The sequence below is a fragment of the Eulemur rufifrons genome, chromosome 7, assembly GCF_041146395.1.
Source record: "Eulemur rufifrons isolate Redbay chromosome 7, OSU_ERuf_1, whole genome shotgun sequence".
Taxonomy (NCBI): domain Eukaryota; kingdom Metazoa; phylum Chordata; class Mammalia; order Primates; family Lemuridae; genus Eulemur; species Eulemur rufifrons.
The window spans coordinates 14,177,962-14,188,881 of record NC_090989.1 but is presented as its reverse complement, the minus strand read 5'-3'; the positions used below and the strand labels follow the sequence as shown (position 1 = coordinate 14,188,881).

Sequence of the window (10,920 nt, the reverse complement as noted above, 5' to 3'; positions counted from 1 at the left end):
ATTATCTTCAGGATCAACTTTTAACACAAGTGGCAATAACAGAGTAATAGAACAAAAGCTAGCTGGCGATAATGGCTGTGGTTCATGAGCCTGGAAGTTATATTTGAGGTTAATGTTACAAGATTCTTAAGATGCATAAAGCAATTCAGCAGAATATTAGAGATTCTACTATTTAGAATTTGCCCCTTTGGGCAATTTCCAGCTGCTATATATGCTGCAAATTGCTTAATAGCAATTCAGAGGCCTGTTACCACCGCATAAATACCTCAGAGGTGGGAAGGTACTGGGTATACATCTCAGAGACAGAAAGCTTCTAGATAAATAGCTCAGTGGTCGGCAGCTCAGAGGCCTGTAACTCCAGTATTGGCAATTTCTCATTAAATAACTTTGGGGTTGGCAGCTGCTGGAAATATAACATGATGGTGGGAAGCCAAGATTTTGGTAGCTTCTATATCCAAAACTACCCAGTCTGCAGTAGTTTAGAGATTGGAGACTCCTGGGTAAGTAGTTAAGTTGCCCAAAGCAGCTGGAACCATTGCTAAGGGTCTGGCAGGCTTTGGATGCACATGGAGCAGGTGTGCAATCGGATACATACCCCTTGGTCTGGGTGCATGGGCTGCATCTGAGGCTGGGGCTGATGTTGGTAGTTTCACAGACACCGGAGACTTGGCCCACTGCTGAAGAGTTGCAGGGCACACAGGAGTCTGATGGGTCACAACTTGTGGTACAGATCTTGGGCTCACAGCTGGGAGATTCGCAGCTTGGCGCTTCACAGTAGGATTCTTGGCAGTAATCCAGGAGCCAGAGATTTCCTTGGTAGCTACTGGGTAAGCAGTGTCCAAGGGTAGGGCTTACATCATTGGAACAAAGAGCAACAGAAGGAGTCACTGGGATGTAACAGCGAGTTCTGTAGGATGCAGCATTGCAGACCCCAGAATGGCCTAGAACAGACATGGAACCCGAGTGCATGTTCAGTAGTAGCCGTGCAGCTGTGGTGTGGCTGTGGCCCGAGGACTTTTTATATCTTCCCTGGCGATTGTCAGGATGCTCTCCAGACTCTCTTCCTTCTCTATTCCTGGGACAGTAACACAGCAACATCTCATTAGTGTGATGTTTAGCTACAGCTGTTGAGGTCTTCACACTCATACAAAAATAAATTTATTTTGATTCATCAAAGTATCCATAATTGCCACTTTACCCGTCACCCATTACTTATTATCTGCAGACCATAGCTTCAGTGAATGGTGATTTTAATGTTAATAAGCAAACTCTTACCTGTGAATAAGTGGTTAACAAGAGTTCATGTGTCTATGGGCTTCTGCAGCATGGTTATTAAAAGGTCAACAAGGGTTCAAGTGAGGCAGGGGACCTGTATTTTTCTACTCTCTTGACTGCTGCAAGACTTCAGGACTTGATTTTATTCTCTGAAGTAAGCTAACTGGTTTGGCTCAACATTGTTGCTAAAGAGAGTGGAGGGCATTGACCTATTAAGAGAAAAAGTCAGTTCTCCCAAATACGTACTATACTCTTCTCTGTGCAAACCCGTGTACTAGTGACAACTTCTCATCTGATGTGTTTGGAGAATTCCATGTGCAAGACTCACATCAATCCTAGTGAGACTTGGTGACCCTAAACAAGGCTAAAAATGAACTTGTCCCCATGGGTTAGTGGTTGCTAAGCAACTAAGACTTTAATGAAATCTCTTTCTTAAATAGTTTCTTCAATATATACTATCAAATAAATCTAGTTTCTCAAGATCATTCACTTCTAATCGACTAAAATTATACAATTTTATACTTTACAGCAATTGTCTTTGTTGTAAAGTCTAATTGCTGTCAGTTGTATAACATTTTTCCCCAAGTTCTATTATTCTTGATTTCCCTTCTTTTGAACATAGATTTTATTTTATTTCTGTGTTGAAGAGTATAGTTATATTTGGCCTATGCCAACAAAAAGGAATGACTATGTTTAAAATTTTTATTTGAATAACCTGTATAGGCACTGTACATACTAAATGACACTTTTCATTCCTTATGGTGGGGACCAAAGGAATTTGTTTTAAGATTTTAATTCAATCTGAAGAATTGATATATTGTTCCTGAAAATAGAAACTACAGTTTATACTTATAGCCTCCGTTGAATTGGAAACAGCAATCTATTTGTTGACAGTGAAGAGTTCAGACAGAGAACAATACTGACTTCTTCAAGTGGGATGAGCTATAGGGATTGTTTTTAACAGAAACTGTCCTTGTAAACAAGAGATAGTTAGATTTTCCTCACTGTTTTCTACTTTTCAGCTAGATTATTTAAATGTACATCACTTTAAACCTACAAATATTCTCCAACATTTTTTGAAACCTGAGTTTTCTCAGTGCTTCTCTGAGTATTTATTCTATAAGGTGACAATAAGCAATTCTTTATTAAACATGTTTTTCTGACTTCAAGAGCTTCTCTCAGGAGAAAGGCTCATGATCAGAGAGCTGTATTTTCAGCAAGTTCTTTGGCTATAGAGGACCTCAGGATTTTGTGCAGAAAATTTTAGCCCTGGGGTGGGCAAAATAGGAATGAAGATACATAAGGTAGTTTGTTGATGGCCGACTTTCTACTAAGTTACTGAGTCCTAGTAGACGTAGAAAAGTCCAGAGGTTAAAACTTTAAGAGATGCATATCATACCACTGTTACCTCCAGTCTTTTATTTTAGGCTTCCTTGTAGCAGGTTTGAGGGAAAACAACAGCAACAACAACAGAGTAAGTCAGTTAGCTGTAAAGCCCATGTCCTCCCTTTCCACCTTAGCATTGAATAGTGAGGTATTTCAAATTAATATGATTCCCATAAGTGTAAGTCCAGCAAAATAATGTCGAACATCGTCTAGCACAACCAATATTCAAAGCATGAGTCTTTATGACATATTTAAATTTATTTTGGCACGATAACATTCTAAACAAGCAAACATGGAGATTTGCAAAGGCAGGGCTATAGCTCACCTCGTCTTATTTGCTTTTATGTTTCATCTTCCTACTCACTCAGAACATCACACTCGTATGTAACCATCACGCTGCACCCACTCACTCCACCGTTCTCTGTAAATGATACTCTACAGAAATATCTTCTATTAATGCTTTAGTCTCCATTTTTGAAAGAGACTGAGCAGACAGCATCAGTAACAGAGCACATATCAGGTTTAAATGGCAAGCTTTAGCAGAAAGTAAGGACCACTGTCATTGGGTGTCATTGTCTGAGGGCTTTGGAGAAGCATATGCATTACTCTGTTTTCACTTAATTACTAAAAGAATTTTTTCTTCCATTAATTCCTCTATTTTTAATATTTGCTATGTGTAGAAGGCTGAATAATGCTCCTCCCGCACCCACTCACTTCCTAGTACTGGGAATCTGAAAGCTACCTGATATGGCAAAAGGACCTTGCAGATGTGATTACATTAAGGTTCTTAACATGGATTCTTAGGGGGGCCGGACGTAATAGCAGAAGTCCTTATAAAAGGGAGAAAGTATATCAAAGAGAGAGAAGGCAAAGTGATGACAAAAGCAGAGTTTGGAGTGATGGGGTCACAAACTAAGGAATACTTCTAGAAGCCAGAAGAGGCAGGGAATGGATTGTCCCCTAGAGACTACAGAAGGAATCAGCCCTGTTAATACCTTAACTTTAGGTCGGTGAGACTGATTTTGGACTTTTGTCCTCCAGATCTGTAAGAACATAAATTTCTGTTGTTTTAAACCATGAAGTTTGTGGTAGTTTTTTACAGCCATCAGAAATATATAGGTAAATGTAATAAACAGTCTTTACATAGTTTGAGCAGTTTGTGCTCTGTATCCAGGGAATTTTAAGATGTAAGGAATAAGCTTCCTAGGCATCAGATAATTCAGAGAAATATCTATGTCATCTGAGGAATAAGAAACAAACTCCCTTTATCTAATGAGCCAATGGATTTCTTTCAACTCATTAAAAAAGAGTTATGAAACTCTTTCCCAATTTTATCCAAAGGTTAAAAATCCTTTAGGGTAAACATAGAAGATCAAAGAAAGCTACATTTTCCACTATGTGGCCCTTAAAATAATGGAGGACACTTTCTAGTCTTTTAGGTCACAAGAAATTTTTTCTTCCTCTTTGCCACCATACATACAATTATATATTTTTCCACTGGCCAAAATGCTGTTAAATGATGCAAAAGTGATCTTATGATTTTAAGAGCAAAATACATGCAAATTCATATACTTACATAGCAATTAAATTGTAGATATTGAATCAAAATGATTCTTAAATTTAGCACTGATAACCTAAAATAGTCAGCACTCTTTCTACGTTTATGTTGTTGGTTTAATAGATGATTAATGGTTTTGAAAGCCGAAGGGCAGATGAGCAAAATAAAGATGTTAGGGAAGAAAAATAAATGAAGATAAAGCATTTTTAAAATGATAGCACAAGTTATTGGAAAGATAGGAATTTGAGTTTGATCCATGTTTAACTATTCAAGAAAACATGGTACATATGTAATGAGATACAACCATAATATGAGTTAAACATTTTGAGATGGAACTGTCAGGACTGTGCCTTAATGAGTTATGAATTACTCTCTCATCGAGTACAATTTACACATATTTATTAGCATGTAACCTTGGAAAATTGTTCTTTCTCAGTACTTTAGTACCTTCTTTTGTAAAACCAGAGCTAATAGCATATATTTCACAGAACTCTCCTACAGATAGAATGAGAAAGTAAATGTGAAAATATTAGGAAAGTACATGGCACATAGTAGATGCAAATTAAATACTACTTTACTTCCTAATTTTTGAAAGCTCTAATTTAGGGCATTCCAGTCACCAATTAAACTAAATAAAAAAATATTATTCCTTGTCTACTTTGATGTTGCAAACACATAGTCTTATAATAATCATTGTTTTCTCTAAAAGTAAACACCAAAAATGAACTGTCCTGCCCTATTTAGTTAATAGAAATGCTTGGCTTGACAACAGATTACTAATGACCCCTTTTGTATAACCCATATTTTTCTGTGCCACGTGTCACTAGCTAGTTCCTGCAAGTATGTATATGTAGTTGTTAAGAATAAGGGCTCAGTGCTCAGATTCCCTGGATTCTAATCATATCTCTGTTGCTCAATTAACTACCACATGTTTCTGCAGCTCAATGTCCACATCTTCAAAATGGAACTAGTAGTAGTATTTTCCCCATAGGTGGCTGTGAGAATTAAATGATTTGGTCAGACACAGGGTAGGAAATACAGTTAGTGTGTAGCTGATGTTTTGATGTTAACTTCTATCATTGTCATCATCCTATAATCTTTGTTAGTATTACTGTTAATTATTTTTTTATTGTCATAATTGGATCTCATCTAAAACTCACTACATTATTTATGAGTGGATCAAAAATAAAAAAAAGAAAAAAAGAAAAGAAAACACCAGAGTAGGCTAAGTTTTAGGCTAGATAACTTGTTATGATCTATATAAATTATATGTTGATCTTAGAAATTCAATTTGAAGACACTGACTAAGTTGAAGGTGTTTCTTGCCATCTATATGGAGAGTGAGACTCTCAGTGAGGACATACCCCATACGGGTACATACCATTAAAATTAGTCCACCCAGACAGAAAGGGTGGTCTGGGACTGCAGCAGAGGGGAAATCATTTCATTTGCAGTTTCCTTTTTAAGTGTTAGAAAATACAGGGTCACATTTAATGCTCAAGTAGTATGACATGTTTAATCAGGCTCTTGAAGGGATCTATCCTGTCTGCTTTTTGAGATACTCTTTTTTTTTTCTTAAATATATTTGTTTAATAAAACTGAAAGTCCTCATTTGAAGACAGTTTATTTAGAGATAACCATGAAAACTTTTCCTATTTAAAAACCTGTTAATGGCATAGAAATCGAGATGTCTTGACAGCAAAAATGTTCTAGTGAAGAAACAAACAGAATCATTTATAATTTGATCACGTAAAATGGTAGAGGCTAAAACTGCAACTGAACTAGGGCATAATGACCCATCATTTTAAGAACAACCTGTCAACCTAAAGATACATATATATACACATATATATAACAGAGATATGTATTTTTTACTAAGCTGTTAGACAAAATGCTGAGATAACAATTCAGCACAATCTTCTAAAACAATGGAGATTTCCAACCCCCAAAAGAAGAGCAAGCTATTTGAAACTGCCTTGCATGTAGGAAACGGTTGAAAACTATGAGACACAGTGCAGGGGGCTGAAGCTGTTGGATGGATAACCTAGAGGTTGACAACCACAGGAGACTTTGTTCAAAGGATGCAGGTCCTAGACGCAAAATTCAATGGTCAATGACAGCCACAAGAGATAAGGCTCAGTGGCTCACAGCCATAAGAGAGGCGGCTTGGGAGTGGCAACTGCTGGACACACAGCTCTGAGGTTTGTTATGCACTGATGTTTGGTAGGAACTCAAGAGATAAGAACTAATGGGAAAACAGGTAGCTGGGTGGCAAAGTCTGGAGATACAGTAAGCAGTGGAAGGGTAGCAAGACATTTCACAGGTTGTGGGCATAAGCTGGATGATTGGTAACTGGAAGGTTTACTGCATGTCTTTGAGGAATTGCTCAGAAGCCAAGTTTGGCATTGGTTGGGCAAGCGCAGAGCATCACCACAGTTCATACCAGTAGAGTAGAGGGTAGTGGATGAGGTAACAGGAGCATGGTGGTAACTCCCAAGAGAAGAAAAGCTAGAGTTTCCAGAATAGCAGATATTGGATGACATGGTAGAGTCTCAAGTGCAAACAGCAACTTATCTAAGTCTCCATAAAACTAGATCAGATTGCTTATATTCCTTGTTGGCTACATACCCAGACTCTCCTTCTCCCCATATTCTAGATCAATTTGCATCATAACATCTCATTAGTTCATTGCTGAGTTGCCTGTGAAAATGATTTCCAAATCATCCGTAAATAAGTTCAGTAGTTCAGTCTGCATCTTCTATATATCTGCAGTCCTAATCTTTCTCCGGTTTATCAGGCTTGAGAATGTGTGTGATGTAATTGCTTGTGTATTTTATCTGCTTTTCTTCCATTCTGTTCCTACCTCTCAATAATGTGTGATTAAAAGGAGTCTATTTGAATGGATGTTTATCCTATTCATTATCTAATAGAGACAACATAGTTAAAAAGGGATAGTCCTCATCTTTGAAGAAGAAACATAATGTTACAATGCTTGAAGGTGGTGTTGGTGTCCTAAAATAGCTTCCATATATCAAAATTTATTAAATTTTTTAGACTAAAAATCTCATGCCATTCCCTATTTTCCATACTCAGCTAAGTATCTAATTGTGTGATGTTGTTGTCTGTATATTTGTCTTGATGGTCAATTTTATATATGCATCTTAGAGTACATTTTAAAGAGTTCTGCTCTGAAAACTTAATATCCTTCATATTTAAAAGTTGATTTTGATTTCCAAAGACTTGAGGAAATGCATTTACTATTTCTACGTGGTAACATTGATGACATATTTGTTTTTACTAATAAATATATCATACATTCCTACTGGTGGTTTTCAAATAAGGGGACAAACACAATATCAGTAGCCATCAGCTTGTGCACTAGCATTCCAGAATTAATGACTATCTTTACCTGAGACAATTTACTAGGAGACTTTGATCTTCACAGAATTAAACTGAGCAAGAATTAAGCAAAATTTTAATATTGCACAAAGAAAGATATCTGAAGAGTGCTTATGTGGACACCATGGAATGAACACTTTCTGCCCTTATTTTGGATTCTTCCCCAAAGTTCAGTTCATGTTTATACATATCTATTTCTTGGAGTCATTTGTCTTACAAACCCAGAAATATCTCTTCTCAAGCTACCTCTCAGTTCATCAAAGGCAATGTAGTTGATAATGAGTGGAGGAGAGTAAAGATTCCAAGCAGTCACTTGGCATCTTAGATCATTATTGATTATCCTTTTGGTGGAAGCTTTCCCATTGCACAACACTCCCATTGTCCCGACATTGCTCACTGAAGAGTCTGGAAGACTGCTGAATTTTCTTTTCTTGAGGAAAAGATATTGAAAAATGCTTATAGACCTTTGATCTCACACATCCATGCAAGTAAGAACAGAGGGAGAGGAGTAAACACACAGAGAGAGAGAGAGAGAGAGAGAGAAATCACACTTGTGATATATTTTTGATATTTTATTTATTTACATAAAACATAACATTTGGTGCAGATGTAATGTAAGGTCTGTCTTCTGAATTTCACCTTTTTTATTTCAGACAGAGGAAGAAAAAATGTTTGACATTTTACATCGGGAATTTTCAAAATCACTGTGCTACATTGTTCTTAAAGAAAGCCTCAGATCACCTTGTATCAATGTAAGGCCTGTTACTGGTAGAAAAGAACAGAAAAGATTTGAGTCACTGAGACTTGAGATAAGTTTGAGACGTCTATCTGACATTTTCCTATCTCTTTTAAGAACTTTAAGACCACCAGATAAACGAAATCTTTCAAACACTTATATGCTTCCAAAGAAAATTCCTGTCACCTTGATAACTCCCAGCTGAAATATTTTGTGTGTGGGCAACTCGCCTATGTTCCTCATGATTTAGTTCAAGTTTCTTTTAGCTTCTTTTATTCTTTGTAAAATTTGAAAACAAGTGATAACCAACTCTCTTCCTCAGCATTTAGGCGTGCTACATATGGGTTTCAAAAAGAAAACTAAAATATTTCTTTTTAACCATAGTAAAAATAGATTTTTGTCTCTGCAAAACTGCTTTTGAATGTATCTGGTAACTAGGACACCATTGCAGCTAGAGTTAGCAAAGTAAGTATGATCCCATCATTACTCATCAGTAATTAATATGTAAGTTAGATGCAGATATGTAACTTAGAGAAGCCTGGAATCATCAACTAATTTATCACATCTTGATGACAAGTGAAAGACAAACCCAATATATATACCTACTTGGTATGTGTCCTAAATTATTGTTTTTAATCACATTTATAATTTCTTCCAGTGTCTGTACAGACTAATAGTTCCTTAAGCTTATCATACCTCCATGTAGTTGCCTGGCTCAACAGACTGAGATCAAAAAACTACTGAGAAGTTATATATTTTGTTTGAGATATTTAGTAGAGTATACCATGAAATCAACATAAAATAGTGAAAATCACATCTGAGCGTTCATGACATTTTCATTCTTAGTAAGTACTCTGACTTTCTTAATACAGTGTCCAGATACAGTCCTCCAAGCTGTCTTCATTCTCACAATTACACAGCTTATCTCTCTGCTTCACTCTTACTCTTCTGATCTATTTCTTACACTATATTCAGAGTAATATTGTTCCTTTATTTATTCCTTCTCTAATACTCTTCTTTTCTTCATGTAGATCTGAGTTTCTGACCTATATCATTTTCCCTCCTTCCAAAGGATTTCTTTCAACATTTCTTGCAAGGCAGGTCTACTGGCAACAAATTCCTGCAATTTTTTTTGTTTATCTGAGGAAGTACTTATTTATCCTCCATTTCTGAAGAATAATGTCACTGGATACAGAATTCTAGGAGAGGTTTCCCTTCCTCAACGTTTTGAGTGGAATATTCCATTCCACTCTCTTCTTGCTTGCATGGTGTTTAAAGAGAAGTCTGATGTAGTTCTTCCTTTTACTTTGCTGTAGGTATGGTGTTTTTCTTTCCTCTGTCCTCTTTCAAGATTTTTTCTTTTCTTTGATTTTCTGTAGGTTGACTGTGATTTGCCTAGGTGTAGATTTTTCGGTATTTATTCTGACTAGTGTTTTCTGATCTTCCTAGATCTGAGATTTTTAGTGCCTATCATTAATTTTTGGAAATTCTCAATCATTATTGCTTCACATATTTCTTCTGTTCCTTTCTCTCTTTCTTCCTTCTGAAAATATTTTTCAGAAATATATTTTTATAACCAGACAATGATATTTTCTTATTTAGAACTGTAACAAGCTTTTTGTTTTATTTGAGAGTAAAATGAAAAGTATTTATTTCAAGACCCTTAATAGTCTGGGCCATGTCAACCTCCACAACCTCATTTTCCTCTCCTCTCCCCATGTCCCTACCAATCTTCATTTAGTTCCTCAAATTTGCCAAGAAAAATTTTCAACCACTGGTCCTGGTACATTCAGTTTCCTATCCCTGGACCATGCTTCCTCCTGCTTTTTGCACAGCTGATTTCTTTTCATCTATCATCAGGTCTTCAGACTCCACTGCTCAGAAAGAATGCCATCATTCATCCCATCTCATTTGCACTTCCTCCACTCAGCTTTTATGTCTCTATACATGAACTCAATTTAGTTCCTTCATGATAACTATAATACTATGAACTATAAATAGACATAAAATTATCTGTTTTTGTGTTTATCGATCATCTACTTTACCAGATGTCAAATTCCATGAGAGCAGGCATAGCTTCTATTTACTCACTACTGTATCACAATACATTGAATAGTGCAGGTCCCATAGTCATTATTCAATAAATAGTTTTTGAATGTAGCAATGAATGGAGAGATTCATCTCTCTTTTGTACAACATCTCTGTAACTTACTTTATTATCTATAGAACTGAAAAAGGAATTTACATGAGTAATTGATTTAGATAGCGTAAGTGTGGACAGAGCAAAGTGATCTAAACATTGTAGGCAATGACCATATCTTTCCAAGACAGAGGCTCCAAAAAATTGAAAGGCATTTCATAGTTGATAATCTGCCTTTTTTTGTTTTTTATCTAATCACATTTTTTACATTGGTTTATATTTTGTATTTGTGAGTGGAAGGAACCATTTAAAAGTGGCTGAAACATTAATCAATGTTGGTCAAGGAGGAGGGAATGAGTAAATGCACACCTAACAGGAGCGGTGCATGCTGTCTGGGGGATGGGCATGCTCGTAGCTCTGACTCGG

The 10,920-nt window shown here is 36.4% G+C and overlaps 1 protein-coding gene across 1 annotated transcript; it reads right to left on the bottom strand.

Moving 5' to 3' along the window:
• Positions 1-225: 225 nt before the first annotated feature.
• Positions 226-969, bottom strand: KRTAP24-1 (keratin associated protein 24-1). The gene has a single exon (XM_069472385.1). It carries the CDS (start codon positions 967-969, stop codon positions 226-228), a length of 744 nt encoding a protein of 247 aa, XP_069328486.1.
• Positions 970-10,920: the final 9,951 nt, after the last annotated feature.